The sequence below is a fragment of the Engystomops pustulosus genome, chromosome 9, assembly GCF_040894005.1.
Source record: "Engystomops pustulosus chromosome 9, aEngPut4.maternal, whole genome shotgun sequence".
NCBI classification, from domain to species: Eukaryota; Metazoa; Chordata; class Amphibia; order Anura; family Leptodactylidae; genus Engystomops; species Engystomops pustulosus.
Window position 1 is genome coordinate 84853589 of NC_092419.1, and position 21794 is coordinate 84875382.

Sequence of the window (21794 nt, forward strand, 5' to 3'; positions counted from 1 at the left end):
ATTATCTATAATATAAGCCTGGTAAAACATTAGGGAAAGGCTCTTGTAGAAACAGGTAGAAGCAGAATAAATAAGATTTTCCCTTGTAGTAAAGAGGGAGGAGAGTTACAAGACATGGTGTAACGAGATCTCCTTATACATCCCAGCCAATAAGATTATGTACAGTACAGGGTGGAGCAAACAATACGTTTTCTGTAAATCCCACTAAGCAGATAGCTTTAGTTCTGAACGCCTTGAATCATAGTCTTGTGCACATCTTCACATAACTTTTATAGTTGCTTATTTCATGGCTTGTTGTTTTCCATCCATGGAATTCATAAATATATCAGGACTGCAGAATTCTCCCCTGGAAATCACTGGGAACCAGATGTTTGTCATTCTCCTCAACACAAGAAGGTGACAGTACAACCCGCAGCTTTAAAGACCACAGTGAGTACAAAACGAAGGAATAGTCTATCACTTTAACCCCTTAAGGACGCAGCCTGTTTGCAGGTTGAGGGTGCTGTCACACGTCGCGTTTACTGCGTGCGTTTAAAAACGCATTGCTACAGCTGAAGGGATATTTCCCTAATTAAACAGCTGTTAACGCTTGCGTTTACAAAACGCATGCGTTAACATCGCGGTTAACGCATGCATTAACAACCGCATGCGTTAACCGCGATGTTAACGCATGCGTTAACGCTTGCGTTTTGTAAACGCAAGCGTTAACAGCTGTTTAATTAGGGAAATATCCCTTCAGCTGTAGCAATGCGTTTTTAAACGCATGCAGTAAACGCGACGTGTGACAGCACCCTGAGGCTCGCAACTTTTTTTTGAAATTTGACCAGTGTCTCTTCCTGTGGTAATAACTTTTCAACGCTTTAAGATATCTCTGTGATTTTCAGATTGTTTTCTCGTGAGACATTGTAGTTTATGTTAGTAGTGTCATTTCGGTGATCTGTTCCTTTTTTGGGGGGTAAAAATTCAAAATTTTAGGAAAAATTTGAAAAAAATGACTATTTTCAAAGTTTCAAATGTTATACTTTTTAGACAAAAAGTGATACCACAAATTTTTTTTGATAGAAACCTTTTGCCATTGGTCTTCTTTTCATATCCATTATTTGTTTTAAGTTTCCATTTTTTTTATGGATGTGAGAAGGTTTGAAGTTTTAGTAGCAACTTCTCAGATTTTCTTGAAATTTGAAAAATGCGAACTTTTTGGTGATCAATTCAGTTTGGAAGTGCCCTATAAAGGCTTATGTACTATATACCCCCACAAGTAACACCATTTTATGAACCTAACATCTCAACCTATTCAAATCAGCATTTAAGAAGTCTGTTAACCCTTTAATTATTTTTCCGGAAGCATATGAAAATGGAGTGGAAATTTTGAAATTTCAATTTTTGATTTCAATCTTTCCAATTTAGCCCTAAAATGGATACATTCAGAAGGAATTTGAGGTAAATATATATTCCTAATTTCTTGCCCTGCTTCTTCCGAGTACGGTAATACCAGACATGTGGATGTCAGCTACTGTTTCCCCGCACAGCGATGTCCAGAACAGAGTTAGCGCTACTGGGAATTTGGAAGGCCAATTTGGCTGCAAATATTTTGTGGTGCCACAGTGTAATTGAAGAGCCCCTGAAGTAAAAGTACAATAGAAAACCCCCCAAAATGTCACCATTTCGGAAACTAGACCCCTCAAAGAATTTACCGGTGGTTGTGGTGAGCATTTTAACCCCCAACACGCTGGTCAAAATTGAATGCAAAGTAAATGGTGCAGAGTAAAAATTGCGTTTTTATCTCAAAAATGTCATTTTAGTGCCTCATATACTGTGCCCAACCCATGCTACTTTAGACAAACACCCCAAAAATCATTCTGCGGGTTGTCCCGAGTACAGCATTACCACACATGTGCCAATAATTTACAGACTGGGCACACAGTAGGGATGAGAACGGAAGGAGTGAAATTTTGATTTTCCAGCTCCGTTTTCACACGTTTGGATTTGGAGTGCCATGTCATGTTGGCAGGGCCCGTGAGGTGCCAGTGCAATAGAAACCCCCAATAAATGACACCATTACGGAAACTAGACCCCTCAAAGAATTTATCGGTGGTTGTGGTGAGCATTTTAACCCCCGACACGCTGGTCAAAATTGAATGCAGAGTAAATGGTGCAGAGTAAAAATTGCGTTTTTATCTCAAAAATGTCATTTTAGTGCCTCATATACTGTGCCCAACCCATGCCACTTTAGACAAACACCCCAAAAATCATTCTGCGGGTTGTCCCGAGTACGGCAATACCACACATGTGCCAATAATTTACAGACTGGGCACACAGTAGGGATGAGAACGGAAGGAGTGAAATTTTGATTTTCCAGCTCCGTTTTCACACGTTTGGATTTGGAGTGCCATGTCATGTTGGCAGGGCCCGTGAGGTGCCAGTGCAATAGAAACCCCCAACAAATGACACCATTACGAAAACTAGACCCCTCAAAGAATTTACCGGTGGTTGTGGTGAGCATTTTAACCCCCGACACGCTGGTCAAAATTGAATGCATAGTAAATGGTGCAGAGTAAAAATTGCGTTTTTATCTCAAAAATGTCATTTTAGTGCCTCATATACTGTGCCCAACCCATGCCACTTTAGACAAACACCCCAAAAATCATTCTGCGGGTTGTCCCGAGTACAGCAATACCACACATGTGCCAATAATTTAAAGACTGGGCACACAGTAGGGATGAGAACGGAAGGAGTGAAATTTTGATTTTCCAGCTCCGTTTTCACACGTTTGGATTTGGAGTGCCATGTCATGTTGGCAGGGCCCGTGAGGTGCCAGTGCAATAGAAACCCCCAATAAATGACACCATTACGGAAACTAGACCCCTCAAAGAATTTATCGGTGGTTGTGGTGAGCATTTTAACCCCCGACACGCTGGTCAAAATTGAATGCAGAGTAAATGGTGCAGAGTAAAAATTGCGTTTTTATCTCAAAAATGTCATTTTAGTGCCTCATATACTGTGCCCAACCCATGCCACTTTAGACAAACACCCCAAAAATCATTCTGCGGGTTGTCCCGAGTACGGCAATACCACACATGTGCCAATAATTTACAGGCTGGGCACACGGCAGGGGTCAGGAAGAAAGAAGCACAATTTAGGTTTTCAAGCTTCGTTTTCACTAGATTGGTAATGGGGGGTACCCCCGAGGTACCAGTACAATAGAAACCCCCAAGTAGTGAACCCATTTTGGAAAGGGCACCCCTCAAAGAATGAATGTAGGCTTGTATGAGCATTTTAACCCCCAACACGCTGGCCAAAATTGAATGCAAAGTAAAGGGTGCAGAGTAAAAATTGTGTTTTTATCTCATAAATGTCATTTTAGTGCCTCGTGTACTGTGCCCAACCCATGCCACTTTAGACAAACACCCCAAAAATCATTCTGCGGGTTGTCCCAAATACAGCAATACCACACATGTGCCAATAATTTACAGGCTGGGCACACGGCAGGGGTCAGGAAGAAAGAAGCACAATTTAGGTTTTCAAGCTTCGTTTTCACTAGATTGGTAATGGGGGGTACCCCCGAGGTACCAGTACAATAGAAACCCCCAAGTAGTGAACTCATTTTGGAAAGGGCACCCCTCAAAGAATGTATGTATGCTTGTATGAGCATTTTAACCCCTAAGGTGCTGGCTAAAATTTAATACAAAGTGAGTAGTGCAGAGAAACAATTGTATTGCAATTTATCAAATATGCCATTGAAGTGACAAAAGTATTTTGCCCAACTCATGCCACTGGGGAAAAACACATCAAAAATCATTCTGCGGGTTACCCCGGTTAGGGCAATACCCCATAGGAGTCAATAATCTGTAGGATGGAGACACGACAGGGCTCAAAAGGGAATAACTTGTTGGAGCACAGACATTGTACATTTTTTTTTTCTTTTTGGCATCATGAAAGATTTGTAGATGCCAATAGGGGCCAGTACAGTAGAAACCCCTAAGAACTGACCCTATTTTGGAAACTACACCCCTCCATGAATTAATCTAGGGGTATAGTTAGCATTTTAAACCCACAGGTGGACCCCTGAAAAAGTGCATAATGGATAGTGCATAGTAAAAAATATCCATTATGTCATTTTGTGCCCAGCTGCTGCCATGGGAGACAAACACCCTAAAAATCATGATGCATGTTTTCCCGGGTAAAGCATACGGGACAGTAATCTACAGGCTGGGCACATGGCAGGGCTTAGAAGGGAAGGTGCGGCATGCGGCATGATGTATAAGCTGTGCGTCAGGGAAGCAATCTTTCATACATAACCCTGGGTTTTCTGGGCATGTCTCACAGTGATGAATGGTGTCCTTCCGAATGCCATTTTTGGAGCACACCCTGCACCTCTTCTGTGTCCTTCCCTTGCTGGCTGTTTGGGGAACTACTCCTGGAAAGTGCTGCCCTGGTACAATACGTGATGTGGCCTCACTTCCAGATGTGCTAGCACTCCCCCCTTCCTGGTCTCCAAAAAGAAAGTACTTTATTACCACCTCTTGAAATTCCAGGAAAGTTCCCCTCTGGCCGGCATATAGATGCAGCACATAAGCATTATACAGTGCCATCTGCATGATGTGCACGGCCAGCTTCTTGTACCACACCCTCGACTTCCGCATGGCATTGTACGGCTGAAGCACCTGGTCAGACAAGTCCACCCCTCCCATGTATTTGTTATAATCTAAAATACAGTCTGGCTTGGGGGTTTCTGTACTGGCACCTCGTACTGGTACAGGGGTGGTGGTGTGCTCATGTATTGTGGTTAATACAAGGACTTCTCTCTTGTCCTTGTACTTAACACACAATACAGAGTCGCTGCATAGTGCCCTGCTTTCGTGCCTTTTAAGTTTTTGCCCAAGCAGCGACTTAGGGAGACCTCTCTGATTTCTGCGTACAGTGCCGCATGCCGCAGTATTTCTGGAAGTGAGGCACTTGAACAGGGTGGTGCTGGTGTAGAAATTGTCCAGGTAGAGGTGGTAGCCCTGGTCCAGCAGTGGGTGCACTAAATCCCACACTATCTTCCCTGTAACACCCAGGAAGGGGGGGCATTCTGGGGGCACTATAGTGGAGTCCTTCCCTTCATATATCCTGAACTTGTATGTGTACCCTGATGAACTTTCGCACAGCTTATACATTTTCACACCATATCTTGCCCTCTTATTGGGCAGGTACTGGCGGAATTGAAGTCTCCCTTTGAATTGTACCAGGGACTCGTCTATGCTCACATGTTTGGCGGGGGTATATGCCTGGGCAAACTTGGCACTAAAATGATCTAATATGGGCCTGACCTTAAATAACCGATCATAACTGGGGTCACCTCTGGGTGGGCACTGTGTGTTGTCAGTGTAGTGCAAAAACTTATGGATGGCTTCAAAGCGCATCCTGCTCATTGCCATGCGGAACATGGGGGTGTGGTACAGTATATCTGTGCTCCAGTAGTCCCTGATTGAAGGCTTCTTTACTATCCCAATAAGGAGTATTATGCCCCAATACTTGTGCATCTCTGCTGCAGTGACAGGGGTCCACCTGTAGGGTTGTGCATAAAAGGACGTGGGGTTTTGGGCAATATGTTGTGCAGCGTAGAGATTTGTCTGAAATATAATAATATTTAGCAGCTCCTCATCAAAAAAAAACTTAAAAAAGTCCACAGCTCTGAGCCCTGTCGTGTCAAAGTTAATGCCAGGATGGCCCAAAAAGTCAGGGACCTGAGGGGTATAATTATCTGGGGCTACCCATGTGGGGTCAGTGGAAGCCCCAGATGCTTCTCCTGCAGAAGTCCCAGAAACTTCTCCTGCAGAAGTCCCAGGCACTTCTCCTGCAGAAGTCCCAGGCACTTCTCCTGCAGAAGTCCCTGGAACCCTACGGCGCCTTCTTGGGGATCCTTCCAGGTCACTGTAAGATGAGCAGGAGGATGATGATAGGTAAAAGGGACCATCATCCCCACTAGCTGACTCGGTGTCAGAGGCAAGCATGTTATATGCCTCCAACACGGTGTACGTCTTCTGAGACATTGCACACAAAAAAAATAGAGAACTAGAAAAATTAGATAATGTGCACCAAACTACACGGATAAACCGTGTAGCAGGCACACAAAAAAAAAATATAATGCACACCAAACTACACGGACAAGCCGCACAGATGGCACACACAAAAAATAATGTGCACTAAACTACACGGATAAGCCGCACAGATAGCACACAAAAAAAAAAAGATAATGCGCACCAAACTACACGGACAAGCCGCACAGATGGCACACACAAAAAATAATGTGCACTAAACTACACGGACAAGCCGCACAGATAGCACACAAAAAAAAAAAGATAATGCGCACCAAACTACACGGACAAGCCGCACAGATGGCACACACCAAAAATAATGCGCACTAAACTACACGGACAAGCCGCACAGATAGCACACAAAAAAAATAATGTGCACTAAACTACACGGACAAGCCGCACAGATAGCACACAAAAAAAAAAGATAATGCACACCAAACCACACGGACCAGCCGCACAGATGGCACACAAAAAATAATGCGCACTAAACTACACGGACAAGCCGCACAGATAGCACACAAAAAAAAAAGATAATGCGCACCAAACTACACGGACCAGCCGCACAGATAGCACACAAAAAAAAAAGATAATGCACACCAAACCACACGGACAAGCCGCACAGATAGCACACAAAAAAAAAAGATAATGCACACCAAACCACACGGACCAGCCGCACAGATGGCACACAAAAAATAATGCGCACTAAACTACACGGACAAGCCGCACAGATGGCACACACAAAAAATAATGCGCACTAAACTACACGGCCAAGCCGCACAGATAGCACACAAAAAAAATAATGCGCACTAAACTACACGGACAAGCCGCACAGATAGCACACAAAAAAAAAGATAATGCACACCAAACCACACGGACCAGCCGCACAGATGGCACACACAAAAAGTAGCTACGTATGGGTACACCTACGGCGCTCTGGAAAAAAATATTACCAGGCACCGAAAAAAAACCTATGTGCACCGCGCAAAAAGGCGCTACAAATGCACCTAGCTTGCCCTAAGACAAACTAACTACCGCTAAGACTGCTAAAGATTCTGTGCAGCGCTATTCACACGGCGCACTGAAAAGTGCTTCCAGTGCAGAACAACGCTAACACAGCACACTGAAAAGTGCGTTTGGGTTCAGAAGGGACAGACAGGGAAAAACGGAAGACACGTGGGATCACACAAGGCGATCACACAGGGAACACACAGGACACAGGAAAAAACAGATAGGGATGGGAATTTGTAGGGAACAATAGGGATCAGATAAGGATCAGAACACTATTTATAGTGTAAAAGTGTATTTTGGTGCACACAGTAACGCTCTCTCCTCTCTCCAGCGATACCAAACCAAAATGGTGCCGCTGGAGGAAGAGGAAGGGGCTAAAACCACGTTTTTTAGCCCAAAATCGCTGTAATTGGCCAGTCAGGTTTGACTGGCCAATCACGGCGATCGGCGGGCGGGACCGATTTGATTGGTCGGGTGACGGAGACAGGAACTCCTCCTGCCTCTGTCACCCAAGTCTCGTCCCGATGTCACCACGTCGCGAGACGTGGTGACAATTCTAAAATCCTATGCGCTTGCGCCGTAGCTGTACTGCGCTGAGCGCTAATCGTCGGAAGCTGCGCATTACAGCTACGGCGCGGAGCGCTAAGGGGTTAATAAACACATGGATATGAATTAAGAGGCTTCCAGTCTGTCGTCTCACATATACAGCATTATGCGGAATAGTCATTGCTAAAGTGTTACATTTACTAACAGATATTGTTTAATAGTGACTAGCAGAATAAATGGGAAGACCTATAATGCCTTTCACCTCCCACTTGTAGAATTCAGAATATCTCGCACTATTAGTAAACTATTAAGAAATTATCAGAACTTGGGAGTCGTTTTAAACCTTTGAGTACCGGTGGTCATTGGTGCCAAAAAGACCAGGTCAATTTTTTAATTTTTCTGCTATGCACTTCTTTAAATGACGATATCTCCGGAAAAGCTTTACATATCAACTGTGTTTTGTGAGACTTTATGTTGATACCAGAGTTTTAATAATTACACATTTAAAATTTGAAAATATAAGATTTTTGTCATTTTTTCAATTAAAGTGTTTTTAAAAAGTAGTAACTTTTACCAAACAATGTTATAAATATGTACAGCATTATTCCATCTTCCTTTCCCAGGTTCAGCTACAGATGCAGAGGGTGCAGGTACTTCTGCAAAGTGAAAGTGAACGTCTTTCCTGCAGCTTCTTCTATATTCTGCCTTCAGCTGACCGGCTGGAGGGGGCACACTTCAGTTGCCTATATCACCTGAACTCTTGCACATAGAAACAAAATTCTGGTGTCATATTAAACAGGATAGTCTCCCCTTTAATATGATATATGGATGCCTACCAGAACCAGAAATATCCACTCTTATAGTAACGATCGGCAATAGAAAGCTGCACATAAAAATCAACTTTTTTAGTATAAATTTAAGGTTTCAGGAGATATTGCCGCTTGAAGTTGGCCACTGTCATGAAGGAAATTTGGGTCCTTTCTGCGATTTGTAACAATAAAATCTGACGTAAATTTATGCCCTGAAGGAGTTGAAACACATAATACCAGTTTTACAATGCCTAAAACAATGTTTAATATTTGTTGATGTAACTATGGAAATAAACTAGGAAGGTGTTGTGCAAATAGGAACTGTATGAAATCATTCTGGGCTTCATTTTCACATCATAAGAAAGGTTATTTGAGTAAAACAGATCTGAACATTTTTTAAAATATATTATTTTTATTATTTTTTTTTATATAATATATTTACATTTTAAAGGAAACCTATCAAATGACATTTATAAACCAAAACTACCTTGCAACAGCACCGGGTGAGCTGATGCCGGAGCATATCTTCATAAAGTGCTGTAGTTCGTGTAAAACACCTTTATACGTTATATTCAAACCCCCCTTTGGCGCACCACTGTATAGCCGGGCGCACCGTGCGCGCGACCGTGCGTGCGCCTTATTACGAGATGCCGGAGAGCCGTTGACGTCACCGAGCTCCCGGGCACACTCGTGCCTGCACAACTTTGCGTGCGAAGCCAGCCACAATAAAAATTTGAAGTTGCGCAGGCACCTTGTAATAAGGTGCGCATGGTTGCGCACATAATGCGCCCGGCTATATAGTGGTGCGCCCGGCTATATATAGTGGTGCGCCGAAGGGGGGTTTGAATATAATGCATTAAAATGTTTTACACGGACTACAGTGCTTTATGCAAATAGTGAAGATGTGCTCCGGCATCGGCTCACCCGGAGCTGTTGCAAGGTAGTTTTGGCTTATAAATGTCATTTTAAAGTGGTAGGTTTCCTATAATATTTCCTATATTTATTTTTTTATATAATATATTTCAATTTTAAAATATATAGTTATTCATATTATCAATATCCTATCCATAGTTCATAATTGATCATGGGGGTGCAACATCTGGCACCTTTGCCTGTCCACTGTTGTGCACTGTAGTGAGAGCCTGAAGAACATAACTAAGTCTGAAGTGTTTCAGGGGTCCAGTTGCACTGTTGTCACAGTGGATACATAATACACATTACAAATTATACACAAGAAATCTGCCCAGGGCTCTAATACATAAATTAGCACGCGGACTATCATACCTCCCAACATTTGTGAAAGGGAAAGAGGGAAAGAGGCACGCGTAGCGATCCCCCTAAGCCACACCCCCAATCACTCCCTGGCCACGCCCCAAATTTTAGCCATATTATAATAATAAAAATCATCTCAATTAAAAAAAAAAAAAAAAAATTATCCTCTATGGGATTTGAACCTAGAACCTGCAGTGTCCATGTACAATAATGTCACAGTGCCTCAACCAACTGAGCTATAACCTCTGTGATTATCAATGTTTAGAATTTTGGTAACCAAGAACTATGACTACTGTTACACTGTGACACAGATTTAATAACTTGGTATATAGAGAGGGATCTGCTCAGAGATTATTGTAATTATTGAGACTATTATTATTATGGAGATTATTATTATTATTATTATTATTATTATTATTATTATTATTGAGATAATTATTATTATTTTTACTATTATTAATAATTGTCTCCATAATAATAAAAATAATAAAATTTATAAGCTCCTGCAAGGAGCTCAGAGACACTGACATCCTGCCAAGAGATTGTGAGCAGAGAGAGAGGCTGCAAACTACAAGGAGATGAGTGATCCGGGGGAAGGGGGAGGTAGGCACATATCTGTGAGAACACAGATGTAGCAGAGCTAAAAGTGTTTCTGTCTGTCAGCCTGTGTCTGTCATGCCTCTGTGTAATCTCATGCATCTCTGATTTGTCTCATTTCTCTTCCTATGTGTCAGTGTGTTAGTACAATGTCAGAAGCCAGATGAAAGTGTATATACACCTGTACCCTGATAATGTCACCACATTTTCACCCTACTGAACTAGATGGATAATAATGTGTGCTTAGTGAGGCCACGCCCATAACCTGGAATTTTACACCGAGCAGCCTAGGGAGTGATAGGAGCTAAAACAGCAATAAAACTGAGTAACATTGTAAAGTAAGGTTAAAATGAACTTTATTGTGGTAACATCACTAGGGGAGTGAGAATTTTCTTTCATGGGAAAACCCCTTTAAACCTGTAATAAATGTGCCGCTCTGTATTTCGGGCAGAAATTTCTGCAGAATTCTGGCTGAGATAAGTTGATGTATCTCTCTCATTGCTTTGCTTTTTCATGACAGTACTTCCAGCATCTTAGACTGTGTAACTGGTGGGTGGGTGAACATGCTGGGTGAATCAGCTGTTTGCTCTCGAGACAACACAGAGAACAAAGCCAAAAATAATTGTCTTCATGCCCCGTCTAGGGGCTGCGCAACATTGAAATCAATGGGAAGAGAGTCTGTAGTTACAGCACAAATCCATTAGGCAGGCCATAAAGTAATCTGATTTCAGCATTATATTAGGCTGGACCTCAATACCTGATTTATTAAGTTCTCACATTTTATGGTATATAAAAAAACATAAAATACAAAACAACACCTTTGAATGTTTGCAGCTTTTAATGTTTATTCTTAGATTTACCTTTTTGTCTGATTTATTTTAGGTTTTCTAAAGCAAGTTTGAGATTATCACCAGACCTACTATTTCTAGACAATCTGAGAACTACAGTGTGAACCAGCAAGACAGAAATCAATATCAACTAAAGAACCTGCAAAATAAAGACGTGAAGCTCATTTATGTAAATGTCCTGGGCTTTCTACTGTATGGAAACAATTTTTTTCGTTCTTTCTTTTTTGCGGCTTGAACTGGAACGGTAATAATGGAACTTTGACATAACCACCAGGTGTGGTTGTATCTGCTTGTAATCTCTTTGGCTTCAACTCTACTGCCAACATTCGAAGAAGTGAAGTGTGAAAATAATCAGCAAATGGATTCTACTAAAGGTGAAGATGAATATACAGTAGCTTTTAAATTGTATAATATATTATCATTAGACTTGTAAGGCCCAGATCCAAAAATACCAAAGTACATGCCTGTGCGCAGGCGCCACATCAGTTTACATAGAAAATGCCTGCACGGATGGTGGGTTGGTTGAGCCAGACCTGAACCCGGCCCTGTACTTCTGATGAATGCTGATGAACCCGGACAAGTAAGGGTTAATAATGAAGTTTGCCGGTTTCGGTCTGCTCATCCCTATTTACACTGTCTAACTCGGAGACACTATTAATAAATATGCCACCTAAATATTCTCAGAATATTTTTTTAAACCACCTCCTAACAACTTGTAAAAAACCTTAAAAATACTAAAAAAGTCACAGGTCTTAGGAGGGATATTCCTTAAATTTACTGATACGACCTCTTTGTTTTCCTTTTTTTTCCAACAAAAAAAGTAAAAGGCTGGATTTACGAACAGTTTTCTTGCAGTTTCTTGTTGCATATATATAGGGGCACATTTACTTACCTGTCCCGTTGACGCCGCCGATCCAGAATGTCCGACGAGGATTCGGACCTGCCGCGATTCACTAAGGTCGTGCGTCCAATTTCTTGCATTTGTCGCTTCCCCGCTCAGGTCCGCCAGAGTTCACCATCTTCTTCCCGATGCATGTAAGTGCTGATCTTGCAACACAATTTTGAAAGTTAAATTCCGCGTTTGTCGGAATCAGTGGGGTTGTTCGACGTCCATTCCCCCCGATTTGTGTCGCATGCAAGCCGGCGCGGAGGCTCCACAATCTAATCATGTGCGCCAAAAACCCAGGGAAATTCAACGCAAAACTGTAAAAATTTCGCGAAACCTCACCAAAATGCGGCCCGGGACATTGCCCCAGTAAATGTGCCCCATATTGTTTGATACTTCTTAGAAACTATGATTAGTAAAGGGCAGTGGGCGTGGCTACATAGAAAGTGGGAAGGGCCTTATTTGGGCCACATTTAGGAATTTTTAGGTGTAGAGAGAGCCATCCAAGAGTTGTAAATTTATACTAGACCGTCAATTAGCATGATAGATACAGATGAGGAGATTTATCAGAAGTGTCTGAGAACAAAACTGCTGTAGTCATTCATGGCAACCAATCAGAGCTCACATTTTATTTGTTAAAAACTGCTGTGAGAAAATGAAAGCTGAGCTCTGATTGGTTGTCATGAGCAACCAAAACAGTTATGCCCCCAGACTCCTGATAAATCTCCCAATAACCACGTTGAGATATCTGCAGTCTTATCTAGGACTGTATAATTTTTGAATTTATCAGTACTTCTGCCCCGGTATAACTCAATGAGTTTTATATTTTTCTTTTTTGCAGTTTGCTTCTACCTTTTTATTATATTTTCAGTAGCCAGTGCAGCTCATCGCCATGTGAAGGCTGGCACAAATACATCCATATGCGGGTTAATCTGCTATACACCAAATGGAATCCTACGTCTTCAGTGCATACCAAAACCTTCCATTTTCGTCGCCAAATGCAGTAATTCAATACCTGAAGTTCAAAGAGGCAACAAAGAACGATTCCACTTGAACGGCTCCAGTGGTTGTTTGTTGCTTAAAAATGTGCAGAAAAATGACTCTTGTGTCTATAAAATCCGGTTTTATGGTGATAACTTCACTAAAATAACACTGACAAGGATTATTATACTTGGTAAGAGAATCTTCTGGGTAAAATATTTACACAAGAGATCAGCAGGTTAATAATGCTGAACAGAAACATATCTTCTAATGTATCCTTGAAAGAATGACTCTATTTAAATGTTTTTAATTTTAAGGCATTACTAGTAATTCGGTTTTTACTAAAAATAGGTTTTACTTTTTAAAGTATAACCGTCATTTCAAAAAACTTTTGATATGTTGAAGGGCAGGTAATTTGAAGCCCTTTTGCAATTGGATTAGTTTAACTGAATCTTGTCCCTTCCTATTCTATTCTGCAGACTTCCCCCTGTTGCCAGTGATCTCTCAAATAGGTGTTGCTAGGCACATTTCGTCTTCACTGAGCTGACTACTGAGGGAGATTGTACAAGTGACACACTCTCTCCTCTCCCTGCTCTCAGGTGTTTTCCTCATGGCTCAGTACTCCAGCACTCAGGCATGTGCTGCCAGGAGCCATAACTAATGTAGTAACCACACAACTACACTTATCTCTCCCTCAGTTTTCCCTACACTTGTATATAAATAAATAATCCACACAGATACAAGATGCAGCCCCCCCCATCCCCTCATCACCTCACACTCCACAGGAAATGGCAGGAGAGACTCTTCAAGTCTTCAAGCTGTGCCCTCATGTGCTGTGCTGGAGTTTTACTTAGATAGGTAGGAACATATTTAGAAATATAGATAGATATGATATACATAGATAGATAGATAGATTAATAGATAGATTATAGATTGATAGATATGGGATAGAGAGATAGATATGACTATATAGATGATAGATAGATATAGATAGGATATACATAGATAGATAGAAATATATTAGATAGGTGATACATAGATATTAAAGAAATGTGCAGCACTCCAATTTGGTAAAAAAGTAAAAAAACCTTTTATTCAATAGTGAGTAACAACAGCGACGTTTCGGCTCAAGAGAGACTTTTTCAAGCTGTCTAAACAGTGCAAATGGTGGATATATATATACATACAACAATTTGGTCACATGACCTATAGCAACCCGCCCACCACATTTACATATTTGTGATAAAAATTGCATAAAAGTACATACAAAATTGAATTTTACATGTTGTACAAGTGTGAATAGATATTTAACATAAGTGCATATGCATTATGACAACACGCTATGTGTATTTAGTGTTCTATTACAAAGGGATACTTGTGATCAAATTGTTGTATGTATATATATATATATCCACCATTACTGTTACTAGTTTCATAAAGTGGTACATGAAAACAGACAATGTAATAAATGATGATAAATTCGGCCCATTGGAGCAAATTTATTTACCTAGTCCAGTCGTGATCCCGATTCGGACAGTCCGACTAGGATGTAGTCAGTCGCGATTCGCTAAGATTGTGTGCCCTAGTTCCTGCATCTGTCGCTTCCTCGCCGAGGTCCACCGGAGTTCACTTTCTTCTTCCCGGTGCTTGTAAGTGCGTGTAATTGCGACACAATTCTAAATGTTAAATCTTAAGCGTTGTCCGAATCCGTCGCGTTGTCCGACGGCTTGCCCCCAGCAAGCCTGTGCCGGTGCGCCAAAATACGATCGCGTGTGACACAATCCCCGGCGCAATGCAGGGCAAAACTGAAATCGTGGGGAAACCCGACGAAAATGCGCTCCGTGGACCCTTAGTAAATGAGCCCCATTGTGTTTTATCCCTAAAAGAGAGGCAGTTCGACCATTGCCATAGACCTTTCCAACCTTGTCATTTATGATACCATTAATGCATTTTCCAAAGTCATTTAATATTTCACTACTGCATTTTCTGCAAAACACAATGGGGCACATTTACTTACCCGGTCCAGTCGCGATCCAGCGGCGGGTTCTCCGACGCTGATTCGGGTCTGCCGGGATTTACTAAGGTCCGTGCGCCGATATTCACTAGGTGTCGCTGCTGCGCCGAGGTCCGCTGGAGTTCACCTGCTTTTTTCTGGTGTATGTGAGTGCTTGATCTTGCGACACAAACGGCTTTTTAAATTCTGCGGTTTTTCCGAATCCTTCGGGTTGTCCGGGGTTGCGCCACAATCCCGTGAACTACAGCGCAAAGAGGAAATATTCGGGAAAAACCCGACGGATTCGCGGCTGCGGACCCTTAGTAAATGTGCCCCAATGGGGCTCATTTACTTAGGCGTTCGCTGGAGTTCACAGAAAGTGCATTTTCCAACGATAATGCACTGTGCCCTGATTCACTAAGATTGTGCGCCCGATATCCTGCATGTGTCGCACCATCTTTTTAGGGGTGCATGTAAGTGCTTGGGCTTGCAACACAATTTGACAGTTAAATCCCACACTCAGTCTGAATCAGTCTTTTGATAGATATACAAATGGTCAACCATACGTAAGTCTGTGTGGGTCATTTATCTTATTTTTTCACAGTTTTTTCTCTTATATTTGCAACTTTTTGGGAGCATTGCCCGATTTGAGCAAAATTGTGTAACTTTTTCACCCGCCTTCCAAAGTTTGCTGCAACTAATTTTTCAGTGTTGTGTCTGAATTATTTTTAGGATCCAGATCAACACTATTTTGGTCTCCATCAGACTTATATGACCCTAGGACAGTTTTGGCAGATATATTAGGAGAATTTTCAACATTTACTAACAAAATATAGATCACAAATATAAACATAGCCAAACACACATGAATTCTAGCCATAGACACAACTGATTTGAAGCAGCAGTAATAGAAATGAAACAGCTGTTCCATAGAAATGGTATATCATATATGTTTACATTACATATGATATAAACTCTAAAATATAAGACTCCAACAAATATAATAAAGGGGCTCTCCAGCTACAAGCTAACCCCTATCCAAAGGATAGGGGCTAACTTGCTGATTGGTGGGGGTCTCAGTGATGGGAACCACGAGACCAGGGATCTATTATACTCCCGTTGTATCGCAGATGAACAGAGCAGCATGTACAGAGGCGCATGCCCCGGCTGCTTTATTCATCTCTATGGCGCTGACGGAGATAGCCGAATACAGTTCTGTGGATAGGGGTTAACTTGTTGTCACTGGAGAACCTCAATGTACTGTTTTAATTCATGAATTTATGAAGCCTTCTCTGTCTTCACATTATAGACGCAGTAAAAATTACAAAAATCACCAGCAACTTCAGTGAAATAGACTCCAACATAGCACTGCATGTCCATTTCTCTGGGGCTGAAGTCACTATTGAATGGGAAGTGGATGATGCCATAAAACCTCTGAGATACCGCCTCATGGACAACAACAGGACTCTGATCATTCAGAGGCTAAAGGAAGAAGATATTAAGAGAAAATTGGTGGTTCGATTGAAAAACCCTATAAGTGAGGACCTGGCTGAGTATCACCTTGAGATTCAAGGTAACATGAAGGAGAATTGTGAGGGTGCGGTGACAACTTGCTAAGACTTAGAGGACCTGTCACCCATAATTTTGGCACTAGGAGCTGCTTAATAAAGTAAGAAGCTCCTAGTGCTTAAACAAACGCCGCGGTGTTAGAAGGATAGCGTTATCGGAAATGTCCGGTAACACTATCTAACACTGCCGCGGAGTACAATGTAAACGTCGAACCGTTCACCAAGCGGTCCGATGTATTCATGAGGGGCAGAGTTAGGGGCGGTGAATGCCACATGACGCAAGGCAGTTACCACCGGCCTATGGAGCGAGCAGGGCGGTCCGGGGAAGAGGCAGCACCTCCGATGATTACATTGTACTCCACCGCAGTGTTAGATTTCCGGTAACGCTATCCGTCTAACACTGCTGCATTTGTTTAGGCACTAGGAGCTGCTTACTTTAGTAAGCAGCTCCTAGTTCCCGATTTATGGGTGACCGGTCCTCTTTAAATTCAACTTTTGAATTTTTTTATATGTTTTGTTCATACAAACCTAAAAATACAACACATATGAATGAAGACAGATACAAAATACCAGGGCACACTGTCGCGATAGGAGTTGAAGATAAATCAGCTATACTTGAGCTGAAGTGCTACAAGGAGCTCAAGGCACAAAGTAACCATTTGTATTATAAAAGGCATAAAGTAGCTGTTGGTACATACGGAAATAAGGAAGCTTCAAGTTACACCTCTGGAAAGTACCATGCCTTAGTAGTATGCCTAAGACAAACATAGAAACCTTTGTTACATTGTATTGGAATATATCCAGAAATATGACTCGGTAACTTTCCTACCTAGATGCTTAACCCCTAAGGACCCAGCCTGTTTGGGCTTTAAAGGGGGGTTCTGATTTGAGCAAATTATTGTTATTGTTTTTTTTTTTTTACCAATGTACTTTCTGTATCAATTCTTCGTGATTTTCTAGATCTCTGCTTGCTGTTACTCTATAGGAAGTTTTGATGTTTACTTTGAGTAGACAGAAATCTGACCATGGTCACACAGGTGCACGGCTCGTTACATCACACGGCTCTGATTATTCTCTATGACACTAACGAGCCGTGCACCTGTGTGATCATGGTCAGATTTCTGGAAGAAAACATAGAAGCATAGAAGAGATGCTTACTTGCTACCGACCTGTAAACCATGGATCTGCTTTATGTGTTTTTTTTTAACAGGGAAAAGACCTGCAAGAACTCATCTACCAGCAACTTTAGCGCTTTTTATTCCTACTATTGTTATTGTTCTCCTTTTTTATCAGGTAACATTTTATATGTCATTGATAGTAGTTTTTGTTCATTGATAAGTTGAAATGAGTATTATTCATCTTCCCCTAATTATATATTTAAATAATATTCTAAGCATTTCCATTTATTATCAATCTAATTTCCACACGAGTTGTGCAGGACAGAACTGGGGATACCAAGTAATCAGCTGTAAACTGTGCAAGAATGTGGCAGAAAGTGTTTGACAATACACGTGACACTCTTAGGGTACATTCAGCCGCCCATCTATGGGGACGTACATTTATGTGCCTATAGATGGAAATGGCGGCACTGTAGTGGCGTACACCGTTCCCGACGCACACCGGGAAAAGATAGATGCTCTATCTTATCCCGAGTGTGCGGGCGTGCGCTGCTGTTTCCTATGGAGGGGGGAGGGGTCACCTCTTCTCCTCTCCAGCGCACGGTGGTATGCCCACCCGATGGGCATACCGCCGTGTGCATGCACCCTTAAAGGGACACCATTAGAGGTAATCAGATTTTTCATCACTGAAATACTCAGGTCGGGTATGAAATGTCATTTCTAGTATTCCCTTCTTTTAAGTGAAATCTCACCTGTAAAAAATACCCTCTGAATTCATATGCAAATGAGCTGAGAAAAGTATATTATGCCTGAGATTAGTCCAGTTTAGAAGTTGGAGTTGGAGTGTCACTTCAGATGTCCCTTCAGATCTTCGGTTCTATAGTAGCTAGAAGGCTTTTGGTTTCATATACAGGAAGTTAAAGGCAGTTAAAAGAAGTAAAAGGGAACTGGATCTTTATATGCAACTCCCATTTCTAACTATGTCATTAACTGACGGTATCTGTGGTTCTGTAGCTCACAGAACCACAAGCTTGATTTGGAGGATGACTCCCCTGCAGCCTCTAAACTTGACTAGCACAGGTAAAACATGACTCATCTTTGTTCATTTTCACACGACTTTGGAGGAGATTTTTTAACAGGTAAAAGGGCAAGATTTTACATGAAAGAGGGAGTTCTAGAAATGACATCAAACTTACCTGAAGGGGCAACAAGTTTAATGGGGTTAAATCTGGTGACAGGTTCCCTTTAAATCCTGCTAGATATATTACTATGGCTGATGCAGATAATAAATCAGGTGCATGTTTATTTAACACCATCTACTTATTGGGGCACATTTACTTACCTGTCCGAGGAGTTTACCCGAAGTGCATTGCCTCTGCGATAATGCACTCTGGCGTGATTCACTAAGATTGTGCGCCCGTTAGCCTGCATGTGTCGCTTCAGTTCTCAGGTACCAGGGAGTTCACCTTCTTCTTCCCGGTGTATGTAAGTGCAATGTCGTGCGACACAATTTTAAAGTTAAATCCTGCACTCAGTCCGATCACTAAGCCAATTTGCTCACCCATATACAGATATTTTCCCCTATTCCCAGCAGTCTCATTTTATGTACCAAACTTTTATGCTGCACTGTGTGTCAAATGCCTTGGGAAAGTCCAGATATACAACATTCACAGTCTCCCCCAGGTCCAGTCTGGAACTTACCTCTTCATAGAAACCAATCAGATTAATCTGACAGAACAAATCCCTCATAAACCCCTTGCTGATACTATAAGGTTATGTACAGTGAGACACTCCAGGATAGCATCTCTAACAAACCCCTCAAATATAGTTAGACTCACAGGTCTGTAGTTTTCAGGATCGGTTATTGATCCTTTCAGGCTTACAAGCATGGATAAATGTGCCTCAATGTGTCTAAGGGTTTTACCCTTTTGTGCTCAACTGTATATAAATTAGTTCCAAAATTTCTCATTTAAATATGGAAATATATTTCTATATTCAGCTTCCTTTTATAAACTACAATTAACCACTTATAGTCTGATCCTCATGTGTATATTTCTTTCCTCTGTTCCCTTGATTGTTGATTAGTAAGAAAGCCTCAGGTGTTGATGCGACTACATGTTTAAACTCTGCATCCCTGCCCATTCTGAGCCCGGTCTCTATGCCAGGTCCTGTCTGGTGTATGGTTGCGTTGTAGTCTGCGAAAGCTTGAACTCCCAGCACTGACCCAAAATCCACTGCCTGAGACAGACCCTTTTATGCCTCTCCACGCCCTCTTGGCGTGGAGGTGGAGTAAGAAGGAATTGCGACTATTTCCAGCCTTATATGCCAGAAAACTGGCGCACAAGTCCTGATAAATCTGCCACATAGGTCTCCCTAGGAGCTCTGTACATCTGATTGTAGAATGGCTGAAAAATATCCTTCTGCTGCGTTGCTTTATAGGAAATGATTGCTAAACTTTACATATCTTATATATGTATTTGAATGAATGTGAGAATCTTTTCCCATATTAACAGTGTGAGCCAGTGGTGTAACTAGAAGCTGATGGGCCCCAGTGCAAAGTCTGTGCCAGGCCCCCCGACTATAATGTATGGTTTATAGTAATAGTCTTCTCATATGGGAAAGTGACACCATAAGGGCCCCCTAAACCTCTTGGGCCCAGGTGCGATCACAACCTCTGCACCCCCTAAAGTTACGCCCCTGGTGTGAGCATTGCTAATCTTCCAGCAATTGAAGAAAAATAATCTGACAAAGAAATTACTGTTCAATGGAGAATCGGAAATTTCCTTATCAAACAGGCAAAGTGAAGGATCGAAGCATCGGACATATGACTGTTCCTCTTGCTGTACCTGGAGAAATCCTTCTGCTGTTCCCGTATATGCTGAACATTTTATGAGACAACAGCTATAAATGTTCTGTCCTCTCTGAGCTTCATTTTACTTGTGTACCTGTAAGTACCTCTGCACCTGTGTAATTCAATGTGATATTGTAATAATAATAACCTTAAAAATGAAAGAAAATGCTAAATACTTTCTAGAATCACCTTTTAATATTCTGTGCAATAGACTGGGAAGCTGGAAAAAGATTCAAAATGTGGTGAAACTTTGTTTAAAAAAAAAAACTGTCACGAAAATTGCACTTACCTTCACTCAGCCCGGCTCAGTGAACTCCAGCTCGTTCCGATGCTTTTCAGCGCAGCAGCGCCACCTGGATCGCAGAGAACGTGCCGCTGGATCGCGAATGGACCGGGTAAGTAAATCTGCCCCATTGTTTAAAATATATTATAGTTTAATAGTATTATAATAAGTTTTATTATATTTTAATAACAGTATAGAAATATATTATAAATGTACGGCATTAGACTTTGCCTCTGATCTAATTTATAGCGGTGACAGGCTCACGGCTTCTATAGCAAATGATTGTCTCCCTCCGATTTGGTCATGGGGGGCGGCTAGAGGTGGGATTGGCTACTATAACAATCAAGATGGCTAAGTGGATGCACCAATAGCACTTACATGGTCAACACCTGCAATTTCACAGATTCTTCATGTACTTATATATACCTCATAAATGGGGAGTCACATCTTTAGGGTTATGCTCTATATGATTAGGGTTAGGCTCTGTATCATTGCACTAAATGCTTTTCCCTTTGTTTTGACCTCTCTGAAATGTAAACTTACATTGTAGATAAAGAATATGATTTCTGTTATCAATAAAGCATTTAACCATTTATGGCTAAAAATATTGATAATCTGTCCTGTTTTATTCTTTAGATCAGTATGATCACAGGTATTCAAATGTCTCTAGGTTATGTCATGTTTTAATATCTTTAAAAATGTTAACTTTTAAACTTCGGCATGCTGAAGTGTTTTATAACATCTGTGAAGGCTTCATCCTCTGTCCTTAAAGTGTCACCATAGTTCACTCTGGCATTGATAGCACGAACACTGGTTTATTGTTGCTGGATACCTTGATTTGCATCACACCCATCACTCTCCTGCAGCTCTGATCCAGTTCATCAGTAGTTACCTGCTGTTACTGACAGACTCTCCCTCCAATCACATTCCTCCCTTACTGTACTGCCATGGGCC

The 21794-nt window shown here is 41.6% G+C and overlaps 1 protein-coding gene across 3 annotated transcripts; it reads left to right on the top strand.

Moving 5' to 3' along the window:
* Window positions 1-204: 204 nt before the first annotated feature.
* LOC140077112 (uncharacterized) lies at window positions 205-21385 on the top strand. 3 transcript variants are annotated; one of them, XM_072124005.1, is made up of 6 exons: window positions 205-429; window positions 11195-11534; window positions 12888-13220; window positions 16330-16593; window positions 17799-17881; window positions 20502-21381. In XM_072124005.1, the coding sequence occupies exons 2-6, from the start codon at window positions 11519-11521 to the stop codon at window positions 20508-20510; spliced, it is 705 nt and encodes a 234-aa protein (XP_071980106.1). In that variant the 5' UTR covers window positions 205-429; window positions 11195-11518; the 3' UTR covers window positions 20511-21381. The 3 variants fall into 3 exon arrangements, with proteins under 3 accessions (XP_071980106.1, XP_071980105.1, XP_071980108.1); XM_072124004.1 differs by having other exon boundaries at window positions 20431-21380; XM_072124007.1 differs by lacking the exon at window positions 12888-13220 and having other exon boundaries at window positions 20431-21385.
* Window positions 21386-21794: the final 409 nt, after the last annotated feature.